The 26,461-nt window shown below is 43.5% G+C and overlaps 1 protein-coding gene across 2 annotated transcripts in view; it reads left to right on the plus strand.

Moving 5' to 3' along the window:
- The window catches only part of WDTC1 (WD and tetratricopeptide repeats 1), a 91,504-nt gene extending 65,495 nt beyond the window's left edge, over positions 1-26,009 (plus strand). For both annotated transcript variants that reach the window (XM_077481020.1, XM_077481019.1), the window contains exons 12-16: positions 14,388-14,561; positions 14,646-14,881; positions 15,937-16,102; positions 23,824-24,016; positions 24,907-26,009. In XM_077481020.1, the coding sequence (XP_077337146.1) occupies positions 14,388-14,561; positions 14,646-14,881; positions 15,937-16,102; positions 23,824-24,016; positions 24,907-25,116 (979 nt within the window). In that variant the 3' untranslated portion in view covers positions 25,117-26,009. The remainder of the gene's footprint in view (positions 1-14,387; positions 14,562-14,645; positions 14,882-15,936; positions 16,103-23,823; positions 24,017-24,906) is intronic.
- The last annotated feature ends 452 nt before the right edge of the window (positions 26,010-26,461 follow it).

Here is a 26,461-nt window from a genome sequence, read left to right on the forward strand (position 1 = left end):
ATCACCCCAAAAACATCATACCAATAGTGAAGTTTGGAGGTGGGAACATCATGGTGTGGGGCTGTTTTTCAGCAGACAGTACTGGCAAACTTCATATCGCTGAAGGAAGAATGAATGGAAAAACATATCAAGACATTCTTGATAACAATCTGCCATCTACCAGAATTATGATGATGAAACCAGGGTGGACATTTCAGCAAGACCATGATCCCAAACACAATGCAAAGGAAACTCAATTGGTTTCAAAGAAAGAAACTATACCTGCTAGAATGGCCCAGCCAACCACCAGACTTAAATCCAATAGAAAATCTATGGAAAGAATTAAAGATTAGAGTTTCTCCATATGGGAGCTGTTTTGAAGCTGTCATTACCAACAAAGGATTTTGATTGAAGTATTAAATAAATTTCAGTTAGCGTGTTCAATACTTTTTCATTTTAGTACACATAACTTAATTTCTGAACTTATATGTTTTGGTTTCTTTGTATGGATTGCATGTGTTACCAAGATGTGAAAATTTTATGTCAATAGCACCTTTAGAAACATATTTACCTGAATAATAATAATAATAATAATTTTCTATGGCATTTCCTAAACTAAGAAGGGCAACTCTCGAGCAACCAAATTGGCTAAATCCAGAGGGGAAATAGCCTGTTACTTCACACAACCCCAGGCGGCTCCCCCTACATGCTCAAAATGGCAGAGCCATGTGGCCGAACGAGGGAGGACCGGCAATCACTCGACCATTCTGACACCTCTGTGGAACCTAAATTGTTCTCCGACACTCCAGCGGCCCTGTACTCGGGAGCAGGTCCCTCTCCCCACCCTTCCACCTTGAGTGTGGATGCATAGCTGCGGGCGCTCCTCCATGCCCTCCCGACCAAGACGGACATTGATTCTCTTATTGGTCATTTGGAAGCACAGCACCATAGAGACTTCTTGGCGGTCAAGAGGAATGTACAGTCCCTCTCTTCCCGGCTCACCTCTGGGGAATCATCGCTGGAGTCGCTGCAGCGAATGACCACCCTGGAACCCCTCTAGTATACCCATGTCAGTGTGGCAGTGAACCTGCAGCTTCACATGGAGGACATAGAATATAGGAGCTGGTGTAATAACCTTTGGCTACAGGGTCGACCGGAGGCAACGGGGTCTGCAGACCTGGCGTTGACAGCGGTGGCCATTTTCTGCAGATTACATGATGCCCTCCCCGCGGACATGGAGCTTGACCGGATCCACAGAGCCCTGGGTCCCAAACCCGCCGATCCTGACCAACCGCGGGATGTGATCTGTAGAATCCACCACTACAGGCATAAAGAGACCATCACCTGCAAAGTGTGGGAGGCTGGAGACATCGAGTTTGATGGGGCGGTGTAACAATCCTGCCTGATCTTTCAAAAGCTACCCTGCACATCACATATACATAGTCTTCAGGTGATGCCACTCTGTGATGCCTTAAGACGATATGCCCCTTGTTTCATCCCTAATGCTATGACACTTGTGTACCTTTTATATGCATTACATTGTACTCACTAGCTGTTGAGACAGTGATGGCTCACAGAGAGTTTTCTGTCTTGTCTTTTGCGTTTTGTGAGGTTAGATGCCAGCTAGGAGTTGTGCAGTGTCTGTGCCTCGCCCCTAGGAGATCGCAATCCTCCTCTCTCCTCGAGGGGGTGGTCTGTGGGGGGGGGGGGGTGTGGACGTTGTATACCCCTGCTCTGTTGGGTTCCTTGCTATTACCTCCTCCTTAAATACTGTTTTACTGTTTAATGCTGAATGCATGCATGTTTTATGTTACCTCATCTTGGTTGGGGTGGGCCGGAGATGCTTTCCCAAAGACTGGTCTGACTGCTCCTCCACATAGGCCATAGCACCCTTACTCGACGATAGTTGGGGAGTGTGTTTCTCCTTTTTTGTTTTGCAATTGGCGGCTGCCAATTTTAGTATTAAGGAACTGTGAGCGACGGGTTTTACCTCCATCCTTCACTCCTCTTCCCATTGGCAATGGATCAACTAAAGATAATCTCCCTATATGCAAAGGGTCTCAATATACCCGAAAAGAGAAGAATGCTGTTGCATGATCTGAAGAGCTGTAATGCTGATATAGTATTTATACAAGAGACCCACTTCAGGGATGGCAAACTACCAATACGGTAAAATAGATACTACCCCCTGACCTATCACTCTACTAACAGATCTGCTAAATCTAAGGGGGTTTCTATCCTACTATCTAGTACACTCCCATGGACCTTCCGTGAGACTATGTTGGATACAGAGGGACGCTTTGCTGTTGTCAAGGGTCTCATCGGCGGGGCTGCAACTGACACTGGCAAGTATCTATGCACATAATGATCACCAGATATCTTCGTCTGTAATATCTTAACCAAATTGGAGTTTAAAGAGGAGCAGTTGATCCTCGGCAGAGACTTTAATGTCCAACCGACCCCTGTAGTTGATACCTCTTCGAGCTCCTCTATCACCACTGGCTCCCACAGATGAATCACGCAAGCCCTACATAGAGCCCAACTGATTGACATTTGGCGGTTACAACACTTGGAGGAAAGTGACTACATGTTCTACTCATCCCCTCATAAAGTCTACACGAGAATTAATTTCTTTCTGATCCCACACAATCCACTACATGCTGTATGAGAAACCTCCATTGTGTCAATAACATGGTCGGACCATGCTCCTATGTCATTGACCTATGCCCTGTCAGAAATCGCTTCCCGGGTGACACACGTATGGAGACTCAATGAAAGCCTCCTACAAGTGCCAGAAATACTGGTGAAGATCACTAGAGAATTGACATTATACTTTCAGATGAATGTCACACCAGACCATTGACCCGGGGATAGTGTGGGAAGCTCACAAAGCTGTGATCAGGGGTATATTCATTAAGCACGGAGCCCGAAGCAAATGGGAAAGAGGGAAACGGTTGACCATGTTACTTGCCAAACTTCATGTTCTGGAATCCCAACACAAACATGCCCCCTCCCAGGCCCATGACAACGAACTTCTCTCTTAAGAGGTCAGATTAATGACTCATTACGTTATAATGCCAAGGCGGCATTGCAGACATGTCGCAAGATAAGCTATGAATACGGTGACAAATGTGGGAAAACCTTAGCCAGGTGGATTAGGGAACATATACTGCATACATATATACCCCATATTATATCCTCTGGCTCAATAAAACACCTTGAACACGCAGATTTCACAGGTTTTTAGAGACTTTTACGCCTCCCTTTACAACTTGCCTACTGCAGTTCCCAAACTCAAATAGACAAATATATTCAATCATGTCATCAAAGAGCTTGATGCACCACCTGAAGCTAGAGAAGTTGGAACAAGCCATTGGTTCAACTAAATTGGGAAAGGCTCCAGGCCCAGACAGTTTTACTCTTCAATATTACCGTACCATGCTTCCGATCCTGGGGCCTCACATATTGAACCTGTTCAACTACCTTGCAACATCAACAGTCCTACCCAGAGACACTTTGAGGGCACATGTCATCCATAAAGAAGAAAAAGACTCGTCCTCATGCGCCAGTTATAGGCCCATTTCTCTCCTGAACATTGACCTTAAACTGTTCGCTAAGATCATCTCTGCCTGTTTAGCACGACACTCATGCCCTGTACACACGACCATACTTTCCGGCAGAAAAGGTCTGACGGAATCATTCTTTCGGACATTCCGATCCTGTGCGGGCTTCATCTGACTTATTCTTTCTAAAATTCTGACAGACCTAGAAATAGAACATGTTTCAAATCTTTCTGCCGGAACCAGTTCCGATTTGAGAAAACCGCTCATCTGTATGCTGTTCCAACAGGCCAAAAACTAAGCAAGGGCAGCTATTGGCTACTGGCTATTGAACTTCCTTTTTCTAGTCTCATCGTACGTCGTCGCCTTCTAAACGATCAGGCTTTGGTGTGATTGTGTGTAGGTAAGTCAGTTTCGGCAGAACTCTGACGAAAAGTCCTTCGGAGTTCAGTCCAACAAGAAGTCCGCTTGTGTGTACGCGGCATTACAAGACTTAGTCCACTTGGACCAAGCAGGTTTTGTCCCCACCAGGGAGGCAAAGGATAACATGACTAAAGTTCTCAACCTTCTCCATGTTGTCGGTTAAACCCGCATGCCATGTGTCTTTCTTAGTACGGACGCGGAGAAATCGGGTGAATTGGCAATATAGGTTCTCGGTCCTTCGACACCTTGGCCTAGGGGACACTATCATTAATTGGATCACAAGACTTTACTTCAACCCTACAGCTCAAGTTAAGACCAAAGGAGTCCTGTCCAAACCTTTCCCCATTAAGAATGGGACCAGATGGGGGTGCCCACTTTCCCCCGTTTTTTGCCCTGTCACTTGAACCATTCAACCTAAAAATAAACTTTAATAAATCAGAGGCAATGGGAATCGGTATACCCCCTGCCCTTCTATCAAAGTTGAAGTAGAGTTTTCAGTTTTAAATGGACCGACACAGCTTTAAATAATTTGGGTAATTATATTCCTGCAAATATTGAATGCACATTTGCACTCAACTTCCCCCCCTACTGGCATAAGGGTATACACTCTTGGTTTGGCAGATGCAGCCTACTAAAGATATGCATCCTACCAAAATTCCTCTACTTATGCCAAGCCTTGCCAGTTAAAATACTTTAAAATACCTCTTGCCTATTTTAAACCGGTCCATTTCCATTAAGTTTGTATGGGCACATAAAAAACCACGCCTCCCTTGCCATTTTGCTGTCCTTACCCAAACAATATGGTGGCCTAGCTGCCTGATATAAGGCTTTACTATCAAGCGGTTCATTTTGGTAGGATTATTGATTGGTGCCATCACCACTGCTCTAAGTTACAGATAGAGCAGGCTCAAACTAACATTCCGCTGAAGGGAGCTCTATGGTGTTTTGGCCATATAAACCCCTCTTTGAAATCTCACTCTTTACTGGGTATGACACTCCAGATAAGCTCACAGGTTAGCATACAGAATTCCCTCTCTTCTCCAGACTCCCCATTGCTCCCTATTATGGGAAACCCACGGTTCCCCCTTGGTCTTGACCCCCGTACACTTCAAACTATGCAACAATTAGGTAGAGTTCAGGCATCCCATTTTTTAACGGGGGGACAATGACCTTCCATAGAAGTTTTGGGGAATGCTACAGGCCCCTTTCAATTGCCCTTCTGGACAGCACTCTAACAATTCCTCCATACCTTGCCTAACCTGCAAGGCTTTGACCATCCATACTCCTCTGTGAGGAGTATTGCTCCGAGGAAGGTACCCTCACATAGGTCTTATGCGAAACATACTGAATTGTCCAACCACAGAATCACTTGGGCTCTGTTTCCACTACTGAAAGTTGTTGTCAAGTCGCACGTGTGAAGTCACATGACAAGTCAAAACCCATGTATTTCAATGGTTCTCGTTCAAATTGGTGCGACTCAAAAAAAAGATTTTATTTTCTTACATCAGGGGACACAGAGCCGTAGTACTTAGTACATGGGTTATATATTATTTTTTTTTTTGGGAGGCAAATCGCAGCCGTTTTAGCCCCCTGCCGTGGGCCGCCATGTTTCCAGCGCTCACACACTTCCCTAGTTTAAAGGGGGGGGGGGGATTGATAAACGGCGTCAGATGCCGGCCACTCGTGGAGGAAGTAATTTAAGCTACACAGGCAGAGCTGCAGTCTGGTGGTGGAGGGACAGAGCAGAGTGGTTGCTGGTCAGGTTTGGTGGCACGGGCATCTCCCTTTTGTTGACAACATTGTACTGTATAGCTAGGACTAATAGCAGTTATTGTACTGTACTATAGCCTAGCAAGTGTTACATTCTTTTGCTGGTAGTGCCTCTGCTTTGTACTGTAAGCTATGAGTGGCAAGGGGGCCAGGAACTTCTCTAAGGGTTCTAGGGGGTCACAACAAACGAAGAACCTATCCAAAAGAATGTCTTCCTCTTCTGAGGGTGTTGCAGCCGGTCAGATTGAGCCGTCAGGGGAAGCTGTTATTGCAGTCACTCAAGACGCTTCAGCCCCTGAGTATGTCACACATGAAGTGTTGTCCTCTACCATTGCTGGTTTAGAGAAAAAGCTTGATGCAATTTTTATCCCTTCAGAGCGGGGTTAAACGCAGTAGATCCCCTTCAAGTGTTCAAGATCCTCCTCTGGAGGTTCAGGATGCCGGGGATCAGGCAGATCTTCCTAGAGATGTGGAAGATACTGGCTTATCCTCTTCTGAGGATCCTTACACGGAAGTAGTATCACCCCAAGAGAGCTTGCTTGTGCACACTCTCACGAAGTTGGTTCCATCAACCTTTTTGCTACCTGTAGCGCAGGCTTCTGGTGATCCCATCTCTAAGTTAGGATCATTAAAACCTCCGCCGGCTGGGGATGCCTTTCCTATCCATGCGTGTCTAAGAAAGCTTATGTACGCAGAGTGGGAGCATCTGGGTTATATCCTCCTAAAGAGGTTTGTCAAACTTTATCCTATGGAAGAGGATTTCTATAAGAAATGGGGGATTCCAGCGGTTGATGCTGTGATTACCTCCATAAACAAGAACCTCACATTTCCGGTTGATAATGCACTCATGTTGAAGGACTCAATGGATAAGAAGCTGGAGCACCTTTCTAAGAACCAGATGGCTTTAGCTGGTTCAGCAGTGCAGCTGGTTCTGGCCACAATGGGTGTATCCCAGGCCATTAAGGAACAATTTGAGGAGATGCTTACATTTTTACCTGTTGAACAGTTTCAGCAGTACGCTGATTTAGCAGACAAACTGTTTCACAGTAGATGCTATGAGAGATGCCTCCATTCAGATTTCACGTCTGATGTTGGGACTAGTGCATTTTCGCAGAGTTCTTTGGCTTAAGAGTTGGTCAGCCGAAGCACCGTGTAAGAAGCTCCTAGCCAGTTTCCCTTTTCATGGTGAACAGCTATTCGGAGAAGATTTGGATAAATACTTACAAAAGATTTCCAATGGCAAAAGCTCTCTGTTGCCAGTAAAGACATTTAGACATTTCTAATTTAAAGTGGTTGTAAACCCTTACAACCAACTTTGGCCTACAGGTAAGCCTAGATTAAGGCTTACCTGTAGGTTCAAGAAATATCTCCTAAACCTACACGTTCTAGGAGATATTTGCCAAAAGACAGGCACCGCTGTCTACGGCGCATGAGCCGTAGACAGCGGCGCGCAGGCGCACTGAGCGCCGCTGCGGTCAACGGCGATATGCCGCGAGTGGTGGCTCTCGTACGCATGCGCGGCTTTGCCGAATTACAGCGGCAGAGCAGCAAGACCCACCGAGAAGATGGATGCTCCGGACTACAGGGGACAGCGGTGACTTCGCTGGCTCCTGTGTCAGGTAAGTGACACATAATGGACTACTATGCGATGCAAAGTAGTCCATTATGCTTTACCTTTGCAGGGAATGAAAGAGGAAGTAAACTCATCAGGGTTTACTTCCTCTTTAAGCGGGCCTCTTCTCCTGTATCAGGAACATCAGCCTCTAGGCAGTCTCGACGGCCCCAGCCGTCAGGTTCAAGGGGGAAACCCCAGGGACAGCACCAAGGTCAGAAAAGATCTTGGGGGGAAAGAAGCCCACCAAGCAGAGTACTAAAGCCTCCTTATGAAGGGGTGCCCCCACTCGTTCGGGTGGAGGGAAGGCCCCTGCAATTTTCAAAGATCTGGCAGGAGCAATGTCAGGACAAATGGGTGGCTTCTGCGGTGTCTCTGGGTTACAAACTAGAGTTCAGAGTTTGGCAGTGACCCCGGTTTCTAAGGTCAGGGGTTCCCAAGGACCCAGAAAAAAAGAAGGCTCTCCTCCTAGCACTGGACCATCTGCTAGCCAAGGCAGTCATATCAGAGGTTCCCTTAAAGGAAGAGGGCACAGTTTTTTTTTTTTTTTTTTTTTTTTTTTTTTTTATTCAAATCTCTTCACGGTCTCAAAACCAAATGGGGAAGTAAGACCTATTTTAGATCTCGGAGATCTAAATCAGCTCTTGTGCATCCGATCCTTCTGCATGGAATCAATTCGGTCGGTAGTAGTCATCCTCCAAGGAGGGGAATTTTTGGCTTCAATCGATATCAAGGATGCCTATCTTCATGTGCCAATATTTCCTGCTCACGAGAGGTTTCTACATTTCGAAGTAGAAAACCATCACTTTCAGTTTGTGGCCCTGCCATTCGGTCTAGCCACAGCTCCTCGAGTATTCTCAAAGATTCTGGCTCCTGTTTTAGCCAGATTAAGGGCATAATGGCCCTAGCCTATTTGGACAACCTATTCTTAGTAGATCATTCGGTTTCCGGGTTAGACCACGGTCTGGTGACAATGGTAAACTACCTGGAATCTCTAGGCTGGGTTCTCAACCTAGAAAAATCCTCCTTGAGGCCATCAAGGAGAGTACAGTACCTGGGACTAATCATATATATCAGGCAGGGAAAGGTATTTCTACCTCCAAAGAGAATCAGTTCCATTGTAGAACTAATTCATCTCATCAAGGCAAAGAAGAAGCCTTCCATTCGGTTGTGCATGAGATTGGTAAAGATGGTGGCCACCTTCGAGGCCGTTCCTTACACACAGTTTGAGTCAAGAGTGCTACAAAGCGCATCCTGGAACAAAAAGGTTCAGGCCTTAGATTTTCCGATTCAGCTTGCTCCCGAAGTACGTCAGAGCCTGAATTGGTGGCTGATATCCAGCAACCTTCAAAAGGGAAGGACATTTCTACCTTCTACCTAGAAGTTAATAACCATGGATGCCAGTCTTTCAGGCTGGGGAGTGGTCCTGAAAGAGGATTCTGTCCAGAGAAAGTGGTCCAGGTTGGAAAGGACCTTGCCTATCAATTTTTTGGAAATTCGGGCCATCCGTCTGGTTTTAAGAGCCTGGACGGTCAGACTTGGGGCTGTCCTGTCAGGATTCAGTCTGACAACACCATGGCTGTGGCTTACATCAATCACCAGGGGGGCACGAGGAGTCTTGCAGCCCAGAGAGAGGTGAATCACGTTTTGTCTTGGGCAGAACACAACATCCCTTGCCTATCGACAGTGTTCATTCCCGGGATAGAGAATTGGCAGGTGGACTACTTGGGCCGCCAACAACTGTTTCCAGGAGAGTGGTCTCTTCACCCCGACATCTTTCTTGCGATAGGTCAGAGATGGGGTTACTTCGGACGTGGACTTGTTCGCGTCCAGATTCAACAACAAAGTCGACAACTTTGTGTCAAGAACAAGGGATCCGCTAGCTTGCGGAACGGACGCATTAGTCTTCCCATGGGATCAGTTTTCTCCGAACTATGCATTTCCTCCAGTTCTGCTACTTCCGCGTCTTCTTCGTAGGATCAGGCAGGAACAAAAGGAGGTGATTCTTGTGGCCCAGAAGGCCTTGGTTCGCCGAGATTATAAAGATGGCAGTAGGAGTTCCCTGGACTCTGCCATTTCGGCCGGACCTTCTTTCGCAGGGTCCAGTATTCCATCCTACCTTACAGATGCTAAATTTGAGGGTCTGGCTATTGAGACCCACATCCTAAGGGGTCGTGGGTTATCTTTCAGTCATATCTACCTTGATTAATGCCAGGGAGCCAGCTTCCAGGATCATTTACTATAGAGTCTGGAAGGCATATATTGCCTGGTGGGGTTCCAGGGGTTGGCACCCCAGGAAATATGTTATAGGTAGAATACTTGAATTTCTACATATGGGATTAGAGATGAATCTGGCCTTGAATACCATCAAGGGCCAGATCTCGGCCTTGTCAGTGTTCTTTCAGCTGCCTTTAACTTCTCACTCTTTAGTGCGTAGCTTTGTGCAGGGGGTAACACGGATCAGTCCTCCGATCAAGACACCCCTAAATCCTTGGGATTTGAATTTGGTCCTCTCAGCTTTACAAAAGCAGCCTTTTGAACCTTTACGGGAGATTCCCTTGGTTCTATTGACCAGAAAGATTGTATTTCTGGTTGCCATTTCTTCTGCCAGAAGAGTTTCTGAACTAGCGGCTCTATCTTGTAAGTAGCCATATCTGATTATGCATGAGGATAAGGTGGTTTTACGCCCTCATCCTGAATTCCTGCCAAATGTAGTGAAAGGGTTTCACTTAAACCAAGATATTATTCTTCCTTCATTCTTCCCAGAGCCTCAATCTAGGGAAGAGAGCTTACTACATTCCCTTGATGTAGTAAGGGCGGTCAGAGTGTATTTAAAGGCAACCGCTCAGGTTCGTAAGACAGATATTTTGTTTATTCTGCCAGATGGTCCAAGGAGAGGACAGGCAGCATCTAGATCCACTATTACCAAGTGGATTTTCAAGTCATTGTGCAGGCTTATGGTTTAAAGAGGAAGATTCCTCCTTTTCATATTAAGGCACACTTTACCAGGGCGATTAGTACCTTCTGGGCGGTGCATCATCAGGCCTCTGCGGCCCAGATCTGTAAAGCTGCGACATAGTATTCAGTTCATACCTTTACCAGATTTTATCAAATCGATGTTAAGGGTCAGGAGGATTCTGCCTTTGGGCGCAGCATACTGCAGGCTGCAGTATAAGTCCTCTGACTTCCTTTTTTGTTGTGTCACCCCTCCCTTCAGTTGCCATTGCTATGGGACATCCCACATAGTAAGTACTACGGCTCTGTGTCCCCTGATGTAAGAAAAGAAAATATTTTATTTTAAAATGGCTTACCTGTAAAATCCTTTTCTTTGATGTACATCAGGGGACACCGAGGTCCCTCCCTTCTTCTTCTTATACACTTTGATTGCTTGGCTACAAAACTGAGGACTCCCAGTAGTTGGAGGGGTTATATGGGGGAAGTACATGCCTTAAGTGGCATGCCAGTGTCTAGCACCTTATACGCCGATATAACCCACATAGTAAGTACTACGGCTCTGTGTCCCCTGGTGTACATCAAAGAAAAGGATTTTACAGGTAAGCTGTTTTAAAAATCCTATTTTTGCACTACTTTGTTCCGACTTCGGTGCGACTTGTTCTCGCGTGGTTTTCACCGGTCGCATGACCTCGCATTGCAAAGTCACACTGTAAATCGCACGACTTTTGGATTGCAATACTGAAAACACAGCCTAACCGTTTGCAGACAAATGGGAAATAGAACTGTAACATAAAGTTTCACCTGCCCAGCTACAACATATTCTCAGATTCTCGTTAAAATCCTCGGTCTGTACAAAAACTCAAGAGACCAACTATAAACTTTTAACAAGGTGGTATCCAACTCCTCACCTCTTGCATAAATACTACCCTGCTACTACTGACTGCTGCTGGAGATGCCTAGGGGATAGAGGGACGTTGCTCCACGTATTCTGGTCATGTCCTAAATTGACCCAAAAATTCACAGAATACAAGATTATACTAAATACCATTTCAGCCAAACTATATAAAAAAATCCATCGTACTCCATCTCTTGAATGCTGCAAAGTCCTGTATCCTATCCATTGGCAGAAGCAATTTCCACCAAATACTGCTGACTGGCTTTATAAAGTCCATCTAATTGTTCTTTGTTTTATTAAATAAGAGAAAATAGGTAATCGGCAAATTCGGATCCTACCCACTATTCATTTTTCACCTTTTTTTTTTACATATTACTGACAATGAATACATTTGCATTGAACCATTCTGCCATTAGGCTACTTTCACACTGGGGCATTGCGGGCGCTAGCAGTAAAGCGCCAGTATATTTAGCGGCGCTTTACCATCATTTTAGGCAGTTTTAACCCCCGCTAGTGCCCGAAAAAGGGTTAAAACCGCTGCTGCAGCGCCGCTTTGCAGGCAGATTTGCAGCATTACCCCATTGTTTTCTATGGGAAGGGGTGCTTTAGGAGTGGTAAATACACTGCTCCTACAGCTCTCCAAAGATGCGGCTTGCAGAACTTTTTTTTACCATCCTGCAAATGCACCACCCCAATGTGAAAGCCCTCGGGCTTTCACACTGGAGAGACAGCAGCGGCTGTTTCAGGGCCTTATTCACAGAGGTTCTGTTCAGAATATCTACATTATTCTATTTTAATCGTTCTATGATCTTTCTGTCAATTCATTGTCTGATGCTATACCTGATTTCACATGATGTTTGTAGTGACCTGTTTTCGCCTATTGTGGGCTTCAATAAATATTATATTTGAAAAATAAACAAAAGATGGCCTAGGCTATAAGAAGATTGCCAAGACCCTGAAAATGAGCTGCAGCATAGTGGCCAAGACCATACAGCAGTTTAACAGGACAGGTTTCACTCAAACAGGCCTCGCCATGCTCGACCAAAGAAGTTGAGTGCACATGCTCAGCGTCATAGCTAAAGTTTGTCTCTGGGAAATAGACATGTAAGTGCTGCCAGCATTGCTGCAGAGGTTGAAGGGGTGGGGGGGTCAGCCTGTCAGTGCTCAGACCATACGTTAAAGCAGCGCAGTGCCAAATTGTAAAAAGACCTCTGGTCATTGTCCAGCAAAATGGTACGGTCTGAAAGTGGTTAAACTGTCATAAAATAGTACATAATGGAGCCAGAGACAAGACTCACATTTAGTAAAATGCTACATAATCATGTTTATATTCCCTATGTTGCTTGTCTATCATTCTGAATAATAACACCGTCTTCTAAAAGTCTAATATAACAAAACCACAACATTATTGGAGAAAGATGAGTAATCAGTTGTATGCTTTTTGTTGATTTCCAGTTCCTTCAGGATTTAATAGTGGGTATACAATCTAAAGTATAAAGTACAAAAAAAAAGGAATAGAATAAAGAAACTATGCATAATTATAAATATCAATAATAGCCACAAAATTGCTGTGTCTACCTCCACAGATGCTAGTTTTGGTAAAAAGGTTCTCCAAGTAGTTATTAATGCCCTTGTTTTTCCTTCTTGTTTTGCTCGTTCTAGTTGGGCTCTTTCATCTGTGTTTGTTTTGCTTTGCCACTCCTCAGTTCTGACTGCAACACCCCTATGTTGCTTAAGTCAGGTACACACTAACAGTTCTGGTCAGAGACACTGTACTAACCATGCAAGGTTAGTACAGCGATCTCCCCCGCAGAGATGTTGTGAAAGACGGCCTCCCCGCCAGATTACTCCGATCAGTGCTCTCTGCCTTTGCCTGAGAATGCTTATCGGGAGTCGGTCGGCTGCTGGTTTTCCAGCATGCACGTCTGACAGAAACCGGCCGAACGGCTGACTTCTGTTGGACAGATTGACATACAAACGAGCAGAATGTAGGCTATTTTTTTTTTTTTTTTTTTTTTTTTTTTACTGCCAAATGTCTCCCGACATTTTGCCTGTGTGTATGGGCTTCAGTGACATCAAGCAGTGTTCGTTAATGGACAATAGAGGAAATAGGATTTTTGTAGTCACTGTAATGCTTTTCTTTGAGTCCAGTGAGGGATACCACTTCCTGCCCTCATATGCTATTGTTCTCTTTTGGACTGCTTGCTGAACCTGAGTAGGTGGGAGGGGTGAGTTATAGCCCTAAGGGGGCTGTCCTTCAGTCTTATTTGGGGCATAGGTCTATTTCTCCTGTAGGCAGCAGTATAACCTTAGGTTTCTTAATATCGTTAAGTTGTGTCCCTAATAGACTTTGAGAACAAGACTGCTAGTGAATACTAAAATTCTAATATAACCTTTAAATCCAAATTTCACCAGTGAGGAAATGAGAAGTAAAGGAAAAACCCCAAACCAAAACTCCAATCATTGGATTTTGATATATTTCCGATGAGAAAAGGTGCACTCATGTAGAATATGGCAAAGCTTTAATTGAAATGAAAGATTCCATGTTCTAAGACAGGTGCAATTCAAAGATAAGCTTTGTAGCAAAGGTGAAAAACCCTAAAAGGCAGACAAAAATATTCTGCTTTCATCCCGGAAAGGAGGGTGGAATATAAAAACAACTGATCATGAAAAAGAGTGCTCACCAGTTTGTACTGTACATCTGGAGTGTTTTTTTTTTGTTTTTTCCTTCGTTGCAGTGCTGCTGATAAAAAGGCACTTAAAATGCTGCCCAGTTTAGTAATTGCTTTCACAGAACAACATATGCTCGGTACCCCCAGTCCACCCTTTATATAGGCCTGTTTAACGGTGGCTAAATATACTGTATATTGGGACTGAAAGTGCAAAAATCACAACTTCTTCACACATGCTATAATACTGCAACTTCTTGTTATATTGTGTTTATGGTTCATAAGTGATAAAATGAAATGTCGACTATTATTTTAAAAAGGATAATGCTGAGCAATAAGGCAAGACAGGCTGATTAGAGGTAGAGATTGCAAAAGATGAAAAAATTGCCTTGACGAACTCTGCTTTCAGTTTTTCCTATTTACAACCAATATTGTGCCATTAAATTTATGTCATCTACGTATTTAATCTATATATTACCAAATGTCAATTTATGTGCGACATCTGTTCTACTGTCCTTACTTAGGACAACAAATGAGCTGCCACCACATCTAGAAAAGGTGAAGCAAAAAGCCAATGATGCATTTGCACGACAACAGTGGAGCCAAGCAATTGAGTTGTATAGCCAAGCCATGCAGAGTGCCCCTCGTAGTGCTATGTTATTTGGAAATCGGGCAGCGGCATATATGAAGCGCAAGTGGTAAGTACAAGAGATTCTTGTGTTCTCCAGATAGTGTTTTTGGATACAGCGCTTTTTCTCATACTACTTCTGCTCTTTTATTAGGGATGGAGATCACTATGATGCCTTGAGAGACTGCCTTCAAGCATTAGCGCTGAACCCAGCCCATCTCAAAGCTCACTTTCGACTAGCCCGCTGCTTATTTGAGCTCCGCTATGTCTCTGAAGCACTGGATTGTTTGGAGGAGTTCAAAGCCAAGTTCCCAGAGCAGGCACAAAGCAGTGCATGTGATGCACTTGACAGGGATATCAGGGTGGCCTTATTCTCCAAAAATGACAACCGTAAGCATTCTTTGCGTCAGTATGTTTTTTTATGTCTTATATTTTTAATACTAATATAACCTTAATGATTTTGTTTACATGGTTTCATCATGCTACTTTTATAGAATGCATTTTTATTTCATTAGACTTGTTTCTTAAAGCAGCTCAGCTTCTTCTCAAGCAGCCACAGGTGACGGGAACATCTTAAAGATCTTGTACCCAAGCCTCAAATAACTGCCTTTCATTTTAGGCCACTGAATGGAGCTCTTCTTTAAAGTGATAAAACAAAGCATATCTCTCATTTTAAAGTTCAAGGATGACTGTACTTTAAAGTAAAAGTTAAGTTGTCTCTGACTATTCCCCCACTCCAGAAGTATATTTACCTTCATCGGATGGCTGCAGCCTGCAGGAATTCTCAGGGATTCCAGGGGTAGGTAAAAAAGATAACCACTTTCTGTAAAAACACAGTAATCCTTTAGGATAAGTAAGGTTTCTGTCTGTTTTTCAGGCGGACCCAATCAGAGCACCTGTTGTCCTCCAATGGGGCAGCGGAAGTCAGCAGACATATGTCTGCTGTCACCCGCCGGCATCTAATCCACTAAAAACAGATAGATACGTTCACCATCCATCTAGTGGATTAGATGACGATCGGATGAAAATGGACATGGAGTCTGTTTACATCTGACCGCCCCATAGAGAACAGCGAGCTGTGTCCGTGTCCGCTCTGTGGTAAGCCTGCTCAGCGGGGATCAGCAGAGAGATCCCCCGCTGAGCAGGCGGATCCTCTTGGACAGATTTTCGCCCCATGTGAAAGGGGCCTTACAAATACATTGAAAGGCAAGTGTGTAAAATTTTATGTTACGTCCAGAATTATTTTAGGGTAGACACTGAAATAATAACTGAAAATGTTTTTTGTTGTAGCACTTCATACTAAAAAATTCAACTGTGTGAATATTTATGCAGGATTTATATTCAAATCCATGTTTATTTGACTTTTTTGTTCTTTTCCAGACCTTTTATGTGTTTTAGCCTTTCTCCTTATCATGCAATCATGTGTCCTTCTGTTTCTTCTACAGAGGACGATAAAAAAGGAGGCTCTGTTCGCCTCCGCTCAGGGGGCAGGAAGGATTCCCTATCTGAGGATGAACTGCTGCTGAGAGAACGAAGCCTGGATTATAAGCACAGATACTGTGGCCATTGTAATACTACTACAGACATTAAGGAAGCCAGCTTCATGGGAAGGTAACTCAATTACAGTAAAACCTTGATTTGAGAGCATTTTGCAAGACAAGCAACATTTTGAAAGACATTTTGACTTGATATACAAACGATGTCTTGATATACAAGTAGCGTTATGTCACAGTTGTCACAACCATGTGAGTTGCTAAATGTTGTACCTTCATTACCCCCCCCCCCCCGTAAGATTTTACCCCCTTTCTGGCGAGAGCACTTTTTGCGATTTAGGTACTGCATTGCTTTAATGGACAATTGTGTGGTCATGCAACATTGCACCCAAACAAAATTGACATCCTTTTTTTCGCACAAATAGAGCTTTCTTTTGGTGGTATTTGATCACCTCTGCGGTTTTTATTTTTTGCGCTATAAACAAAAAAAAGATTCAATTTCGAAAAAAACTCAATATTTTTAACTTTTTGCTATAATAAATATCCCCCAAAAATATATAAAAGAACTATTGTTTTCCTCAGTTTAGGCCAATATGTATTCTTCTACATATTTTTGGTAAAAAAAATCGCAATAAGCATATGTTGATTGGTTTTCGCGAAAGTTATAGCGTCTGCAAAATAGGGGATAGTTTAATGCCATTTTTATAAACATTTTTTTTTTTTTTACTAGTAATGGCTGCGATCCGTTGATTTTTATCGGGACTGTTACATTATGGTAGACACGTCGGACAATTTTGACACATTTTTGGGACCATTGGCATTTTTACAGCGATCGGTGCTATAAAATTGCATTGATTACTGTAAAAAATGTCACTGGCAGGGAAGAGGTTAACACTAGTGGGCGATCAAGGGGTTTGTTCATATGTTCCCTAGAGTGTGTTCTAACTGAAGGTGGGGAGGAGACTGCGTAAGGGAAGATATAGATCTCTGTTCATACTCTGTATGAACAGACAATCTGTCACTTCTCCCCTCAGAGAACCGGAAACTGTGTTTACACACACAGATGCTGGTTCTCTGTGTGCCCCGAGCGATCGTGGGAGCCCGATGGTGATCGTGATCACCTGGCACTCGCATTGGCTCCGTGGGCGAGCAGGGCGAAGCGACGTTGCATAATTCTGCCATGGCAGCTGGTCGGCAAGTGGTTAAAGTGGTTAAATGTAACCATATTTCTACACTTGAAGGCGCCTCTCTTCTCTTTTATACTCTGTAGCTCCTGCTGGATTTTGCTTCTAATCACCTTGTGGAGAATGCCATTTGAGGATGGACATTTTATGGTTGCACAACTTAACACATTGCTATAATCTTTTTATATAGACTATAAACTGAAGGATTTATGAATAAATGGTTGTGGGAAGAATCATTTGAGTTTTCATTATTTCTTATGGGGACATTTGCTTTGATATACAAGTGCTTTGGATTACAAGCATGCTTCCAGAATGAATTATGCTCACAATCCAAGGTTTTACTGTATACTTTTTGTAAGTTAACCACTTTCAGACCGGACCATTTTGCTGGTAAATGACCAGAGGTCTTTTTACACTTTGGCACTGCGCTGCTTTAACTGGTAATTGCGCGGTCATGCAATGTTGTACCCAAACAAAATTTGCGTCCTTTTCTTCCCACAAATAGAGCTTTCTTTTGATGGTATTTGATTGCCTCTGCGATTTTTATTTTTTGCGATATAAACGTAAAAAGACCGCAAATTTTGAAAAAAAATGATATTTTCTACTTTTTGTTATTAGAAAAATCCAATAAACTCAATTTTAGTCATACATTTAGGCCAAAATGTATTCAGCCACATGTCTTTGGTAAAAAAAAAGTCAATAATTGTATATTTATTGGTTTGCGCAAAAGTTGTCACATCTACAAACTAAGGTACGTTTTCTGCAATTTACGCAGCTTTTAGTTTACGACTGCCTATCTCATTTCTTGAGGTGCTAAAATGGCAGGGCAGTACAAAACCCCCCCAAATGACCCCATTTTGGAAAGTAGACCCCCTAAGGAAATTGATAAGAGGCATGTTGAGCCCATTGAATATTTTATTTTTTTGCCTCAAGCGATTGAATAATGACAAAAAAAAAAATTTTTTTTTTTTTTTTACACAAAGTTGTCACTAAATGATATATTGCTCACACATGCTATGGGCGTATGTGAAATAACACCCCAAAATAAATTCTGCTGCTTCTCCTGAGTACGGGGATACCACATATGTGGGACTTTTTGGGAGCCTAGCCGCGTACGGGGCCCCGAAAACCAAGCACCGCCTTCAGGCTTTCTAAGGGCGTAAATTTTTGAGTTCACTTCTCACTACCTATTACAGTTTTGAAGGCCATAAAATGCCAAGATGGCACAAAACCCCCACAAATGACCCCATTTTAGAAAGTAGACACCCCAAGCTATTTGCTGAGAGGCATGTTGAGTTCATGGAATATTTTATATTTTGCCACAAGTTGCGGGAAAATTACAAACTTTTTTTTTTTTTTTTTTTTTTCACAAAGTTGTCACTAAATGATATATTGCTCACACATGCCATGGGCATATGTGAAATGACACCCCAAAATAAATTCTGCTGCTTCTCCTGAGTACGGGGATACCACATATGTGGGACTTTTTGGGAGCCTAGCCGCGTACGGGGCCCCGAAACCAAGCACCGCCTTCAGGCTTTCTAAGGGCGTACATTTTTGAGTTCACTTCTCACTACCTATTACAGTTTTGAAGGCCATAAAATGCCAAGATGGCACAAAACCCCCACAAATGACCCCATTTTAGAAAGTAGACACCCCAAGCTATTTGCTGAGAGGCATGTTGAGTCCATGGAATATTTTATATTTTGCCACAAGTTGCGGGAAAATTACAAACTTTTTTTTTTTTTCACAAAGTTGTCACTAAATGATATATTGCTCACGCATGCCATGGGCATATGTGAAATGACACCCCAAAATAAATTCTGCTGCTTCTCCTGAGTACGGGGATACCACATATGTGGGACTTTTTGGGAGCCTAGCCGCGTACGGGGCCCCGAAAACCAAGCACCGCCTTCAGGCTTTCTAAGGGCGTTACAGTTTTGAAGGCCATAAAATGCCAAGATGGCACAAACCCCCCCCAAATGACCCCATTTTGGAAAGTAGACACCCCTAAATTTAGGGGTACACTAGTGAGACTAGGTAATAAATGGCGGGTGCCCTGAAACTATAAAAAAATAACTAACCAACCAGCGTCACCTGTAACAGTTATATGGTGATCACTGGTGAAAGGGTTAACTAGGGGGCAATCAGGGGGCTTTATGCGGTAGTATATGGGGGTCCCTGGCGCTATAAAAAGCTGCGGCGAACCTAAATACCTACCTGCCTAACTAGCGTCACCTGTGACACTAATACAGCGATCAGAAAAACGATCGCTTATTAGGCTGGGTTCACACTGGAGCGATGCGGGAACGCCACGAATGCGCGGCGGGTTCCCGCATCGCATGCCTCCCGGCGGCAGTTCACACTGCCCTATGCGAACTGCTGGGAGTGTCAGTGAAATGTTACTGACACCCCCAGATCAGTTCGCATATCGCAGTGCGATCTGCAAACTCGGATCGCATGGTGTGAACACCCATGCGATCCGATTCTGCTGCGGGCCAAAAAAAGGGTCCCGTGCGAATTTGCGGCGGGTGTGGCGGGTGCGGCGAATGGCTGAACTCGAATCGCACAGAGATCGGATGTGATTTGCACTGCAGTGCGGTGCGAATCACATCCGTTCTCATAAACCGCTGCAATGTGAACCCAGCCTTAGTGACACTGGCGACGGGGGGTGATCACGGGGTTAAACCTTTATTGGGGGGGTTAGGGGGGTACCTTAGAACTAAAGGGGGCTAACCCTAACTGCCCTAACAGTTATTAGTCACAAATGACACCCGCCGGGTGATCAGGGGGTTAAACCTTTATTAGGTAATAAATGGCGGGTGCCCTGAAACTATAAAAAATAACTAACCAACCAGCGTCACCTGTAACAGTTATATGGTGATCACTGGTGAAAGGGTTAACTAGGGGGCAATCAGGGGGCTTTATGCGGTAGTATATGGGGGTCCCCGGCGCTATAAAAAGCTGCGGCGAACCTAAATACCTACCTGCCTAACTAGCGTCACCTGTGACACTAATACGGCGATCAGAAAAATGATCGCTTATTAGGCTGGGTTCACACTGGAGCGATGCGGAAACGCCGCAAATCCGCGGCGGGTTCCCGCATCGCATGCCTCCCGGCGGCAGTTCACACTGCCCTATGCGAACTGCTGGGAGTGTCAGTGAAATGTTACTGACACCCCCAGATCAGTTCGCATATCGCAGTGCGATCTGCAAACTCGGATCGCATGGTGTGAACACCCATGCGATCCGATTCTGCTGCGAGCCAAAAAAAGGGTCCCGTGCGAATTTGCGGTGGGTGCGGCGGGTGTGGCGGGTGCGGCGGGTGCGGCGAATGGCTGAACTCGAATCGCACAGAGATCGGATGTGATTTGCACTGCAGTGCGGTGCGAATCACATTCGTTCTCATAAACCGCTGCAATGTGAACCCAGCCTTAGTGACACTGGCGACGGGGGGTGATCACGGGGTTAAACCTTTATTGGGGGGGTTAGGGGGGTACATTAGAACTAAAGGGGGCTAACTCTAACTGCCCTAACAGTTATTACAGTCACAAATGACACCAATGCAAAAAAAAAAAAAAAAAAAAAAAAATGACATTGGTGTCACTGTGACTGGGGGGCAGGGGTAATTGGGGGGGTGATCGGGGGGTAAAGGGGGGGTGTGAGTGTGCCTGGCATGTTCTACTGTGTGTGTAGAGTGTTGGTGCAACTCACCGATCCGCTCTCCTCCATGTCGGAACGAAAAATACCGACACGGAGGAGAGAATACATCACTTCCTCTCCTGTGTTTACATTACAGGAGAGGAAGTGATGTCACGGGGGATTCCTATTCGTCGGGAGCGATCGCGAGGGGGTGGCCATGAACGAATGGCCGTCCCCTCGTCCGGGATCGCTCCCGCACGAATACCGACCGCCGCAGGCACCGGGCGGGGGCCCGATCGGGCCCCCGACCCGCGGGAGGCAAGGGACGTACATGTACGCCAATATGCCTGCCCGTGCCATGCTATCGACGTACATCGTCGTGCGGCGGTCGGCAACTGGTTAATGGCTGGGAAAACATATGCTTGCTTATGCTGTATGGAACAGTACACTAACTGCTGATAGTTTACTATAATACCTTTAGTTGCTCAGATTATTTATCATATTTACTGCAGTTTATAGTAAATTGTTTATGTTGTAGTTTAGGAAGTCTTCTGACTAAAAGTATATTGCATAATTGCAGTTTTTTAGAATGTAGAAGAATGGTAAAGCTTAAAGTAAAAGCCTTACATTTCGGAGAAGGTTTTTCCTCTTTCAGCGCTGCATTTTATTATGCAGAAGAAAAAATGTTTGCATACTGTAAACCATCATTATAACTTTAAAAAAAAAATTAAGTCTGGTTGGGATGGACAGAAAATAGCACAATGGTTCTGTTTTCAGAAAATATTCTGGATAACAGCACACACCTGTGAGAGTTTTACAAGTACAATATCGTCCAGTGCATTTAAAGAGGAAGTAAAGGCAGTTGAAAAAATAAAATAAAAAAAGGAACCTGCAAGGCAAAGGCATAATGATACTAGCTCATTATGAATAACTTGTCTAAGAACGAGGGCCCTGAAGCGGTCCTACTTCTTCATGTCTGCCACTGACATGGATCCCGGGAGTGACTTCCGGGTCTCGCTGCTCCAGCGCAGTGATTCACCGGAGCCGCGATGACGTCACTCACGCGCATGCGCACGGGAGCTGACACGAGCGGCATATCGCAGTGATCTGCGGCCTGCTCAGTGCGTCTGCGCGCTGCTGTCCGTAGACAGCGGTGCCTGTCTTTTTGTAAATATCTCTTAAACCGTAAAGGTTTAGGAGATATTTCTTGGACCTACAGGTAGGCCTTAATCTAAGCTTACCTGTAGGTCAAAGTGGTTTGTAAGTGTTTACAACCACTTTAACCACTTAAGGACCAGGCCTCTTTTTCAAACTCTGTGTTTACATGTTTAAAACAGTTTTTTTTGTTTTTGCTAGAAAATTACTTGGAACCCCCAAACATTTTATATTGTTTTTTTTCTAACACCCTAGAGAATAAAATGGTGGTCATTGCAATACTTTTTTTCACACCGTATTTGCGCAGTGGTCTTACAAGTGCACTTTTTTTGGAAAAAAATCACTTTTTTGAATAAAAAAAATAAGACAACAGTAAAATTAGCCAAATTTTTTTTATATTGTGAAAGATAATGTTACGCCGAGTAAATTGATACCCAACATGTCACGCGTCAAAACTGCGCCCGCTCGTGGAATGGCGTCACACTTTTAGCCTCAAAAATCTCCATAACCGACATTTAAAAAACTCTACAGGTTGCATTTTTTGCATTACAGAGGTCTAGGGCTAGAATTATTGCTCCCGCTCTACCGATCGCGGCGATACCGCACATGTGTGGTTTGACCACCGTTTTAATATGTGGGCGCTACTTATTTATTTTATTTATTTTTACACTGTTTAACAAAAAAAAAAAAATGGATCACTTTTATTCCTATTACAAGGAATGTAAACATCCCTTGTAATAGAAAAAAAGCATGACAGGTCCTCTTAAATATGAGATCTGAGGTCAAAAAGTCCTCAGATCTCATATCTGGACTTAAATGCAATTAAAAAAAAGTAATTTGAAGAAATGACATTAAAAAAATATACCTTTAAGAGGTATGGGCGGAAGTGACGTTTTGACGTCGCTTCCGCCCTCCTATGGTATAGAGACGAGTGGGCGCCATCTTAGCCTCACTCGTCTCTATAGGAAGAGGATCTGATCGCCTCCGCCGCTACTGACTGCTCCGGTAAGTGGAGGGCGGCGAGAGAGAGGGTGGCACCTCTCCCGCCGCCGATAGCGGTGATCTCGTGGAGACCACCGTTATCGTACAGACGATCGGCGACTGAAGAGATGGATATCTCGGTTGTGGCAGCAGCTGCTGCCGTTACCGAGATATCCCTCTTCAAACCTAGGACGTACATCGGCGTGCGCTGGTCGTTAAGTGGTTAATAAATGTATTTATTTCATTTTTTCATTTCTTTTTCTTCAGGTTCAGGATAGATCAGGTTAAGTGGGACCTGATCTTGCCCCGGTGTGCACTCCTGCTACAACAGATCTCTTTCCCTAAAAACGCTGCTAAACTCCTGTAGGAGAAAAAAATTTTTTAAAGGATAAGTTCACCTTTTTGACAAAACATAATAAATGCACATTGTTGCAGGAGCCTGTAAAGTACTGCACCAGTGATCAGCAAATTGCTGATGCCATGCAGCTCTCCTACAGAACTGTCAATATGTCTGCTTGCTTGTACTTGCTGGAAGTACCACAGCATTCACAGTCCATGGTAGTTCATTAAGACCTACAAGCCGACAGCTAGAGTAGGTTTCTATTTAACAGAACACTGAGCATTAGTGATGCGGCCGGGTGGGCAGGTGGTGGTGTGGGGACTTGTCCTTTCATAACATGTTACACCCTGATATATGCGTAACATGTTATGAAAGGTGAACTTATCCTTTAAGCATACAGTGTGCATGAGGTCTTAATTTAACTTTGTTTTAAAATATAACCTGGAACTCAAGTGTTACTACTGTTTCTGCATTTATATGTTTTCGTTGGTTTACTGTTTTCCCATCATTCAAGTTTTTTTTTGTTTTGTTTTGCAGCAATGCTCAGTACATAGTGAGCGGATCAGATGATGGGTCATTTTTCATATGGGAAAAGGAGACTTGTGCACTAATTAGGGTTTTGCAAGGAGATGAGTCCATAGTTAATTGTCTACAGCCGCACCCAAGTTACTGTTTCCTAGCAACGAGTGGTATCGACCCTGTTGTGCGACTATGGAGCCCACGTCCTGAGGTGGGTAAAACATAGGCTATAGAGTTTTATTTTGGAACGTGCCGTGAAATGCACATATAGATAATTTAGAAAAGTGTTGTTTTTTTTTTTTCTTTTTTTACTTTTCCCCACTATCTAATGAAATTATAATTTGGTTATCTATACTGAGCTCAGCCCGTCACCCATTTTTTTGATGGTAAAAAAATTGTAATGCAATATTGTTCTCATGCATCACCAAAAGCTAGTGGAAATATTACTGCGAGCATTGGTCAGGCATTTTGTACTGTAAAAAATGCAATTATTTTCTATTTTGGAGCAATAAAAAGATAAATGTGCTAGTGTCCATATATAATATGTAGATATTCAAAATATTATCAGTCTTCAAGTATGGACATGCAGCATCTTGCAACTTGGAAATTCATTTTAAAAAGCATGATCCAACATAAAGAGGCTATATATAACAGTGAGCTGATATGGATACCTGCTTTCCCTAGGACACAGCTTTGACTACTGTACACTTCACCTGTAGTTTACATTTTATTCATAAAATGCAGAGTGCAGTGTGAAGCCTAAATTGTCAGTGAAAATGTCCTCATAGATCACTCAATGATAAGAAAAGAGCCTGATCACACCTGTGGAATCGGTCTGCTTCTCACGTTATACTTACCTCAAAATCATTTGTTTACATCTCAGTCTGTTGATCTTCATTACACTGGTGGAACATGCACAATAACATTTTAAAGAGTTCTGTAGGTTCATTTCTTGAAGCAAGTACTGTTGGTGTCCCATAACAGCACTTCATCATGTTGGTGGGTGGAATTCTCAGAGTGTACAAATATTTTCTTCTGTTAATTCTTTTTTGTTATATAATACTGTCCACATTACAAACTTTACTGTTTTTCTGTTTGCAGAGCGAAGGCACTGACAAGCGAGTGGTGCAGGATATGGAGGGTGCCTGCCAAGCTAACCAGCGGAGAATGAATGCTGACCCACTAGAAGTAATGCTTCTGAACATGGGCTACAGAATTACAGGACTCAGTGGAGGGGGCCCAGCATCTGGTGATGGGGGATCAGACGATGAGGATTCTGCTGAAGGACAAGTGCAATGTCGGCCCAGCTAACCCTGACAGGAGAAAGTGTGTAGGATATAGGGTGGATACCCTTTATTTAGAAAGGCTTGACCATATTTTAATGGCCACTCATCTTGCTTTTAAAGCAGTCTGTGCAGAGCAACGTACCTCATAATGTCTAGGATAAAGAACATGGAGGCATAGAAACCACTGCTTCCATGCCACCACTGGATCAAATGTCTTGACCAATGACTAGGCATCTGCTCATGCTCAAAATCCAGAATAAATTGGATGCTGAATAATGCACACCTTATTTTCTGGCGTTTGGAATTTCATAGGTGTGAACATAATAGAATGGACACTACTCAGATGCAATAGTACCAACGTGTGCAACCTTGGGAATTTATGGATGCCAACTAGTTTCTTGATTGGTGAACTGACTTTCCGGCTTGAAAAATGAAACTAGGATTGCTTTAGACAACTGAATAAAATAAGGAAATAGATATGGCCAGACTTATGTACCTCACACACGATTTGTAGAATATGTGAGAAGGGAGGTGATTTTTATGATGGCCTCTAAACAAATAAGGGCGGTTGTGTGGATATGTGCTTTTGTGATGCTATTTAAGTGTTTTCTTTTTCAAAATTTTACAATCTGGAAGGGTGATCTGTAGATGGCATTTCCAATGTTAGCCAATATGAAGGCCTCTTTCAATGTTCCAGAATATGTAATAGACCCATCTAGTTGGTTTAAAAAAAAATAAGTTTGAAGAGTGCCTGCTGTGACTGATTAATGAGCCCTAACTGAATAAAGTGGTTGGTACTCACAGTACCAAATTCTCACCCTGTTCATTTAACAGGAAAAATCTGTCATAGACCTGTGATTGACTCCAGTCAATTTGTATTTGATGTACATCTACAAATAAAAAAAACTTTATTTCTGAGCAGAAGTTACAGGGTGTGTAAATTATACTATTGTTTTAGACGCCCTTATGATTGTATATCTCTTATAGAATATAGAAACCTAAAAATTATGTGAATTGAGCCATAATTCATAGCACTTACACTTTTTAGAAGCCTGTGTATCAGAATACACTGCTCCCTTCATAGTATTCTATTGCCAGTGGGATCTGCAGTCCAGCATACACATTTCACTTGATGGTATCCATTTCCCCATGAAATGTGCACCTCATTGCACACACAGCTTTCTCCCCATTTTCAGGCTTTCTACAGACAGGTAACAGAGGAACTGGCTAGGTTAAAGCATTGGTTCCTGATTTTATTCATCCTAGAGTTCTACGAGAACTTAAGGATAATTGTTGGACCATTACCCATACCTGCTGGACAGCTAATATTGTACCTATCCACAAGAAGGGAAGCAAGGTACAAACTGGCA

The sequence above is a fragment of the Lithobates pipiens genome, unplaced genomic scaffold, assembly GCF_037356315.1.
Source record: "Lithobates pipiens isolate NorthernLeopardFrog02 unplaced genomic scaffold, aLitPip1_a1.2 Scaffold_16, whole genome shotgun sequence".
Taxonomy (NCBI): Eukaryota; Metazoa; Chordata; class Amphibia; order Anura; family Ranidae; genus Lithobates; species Lithobates pipiens.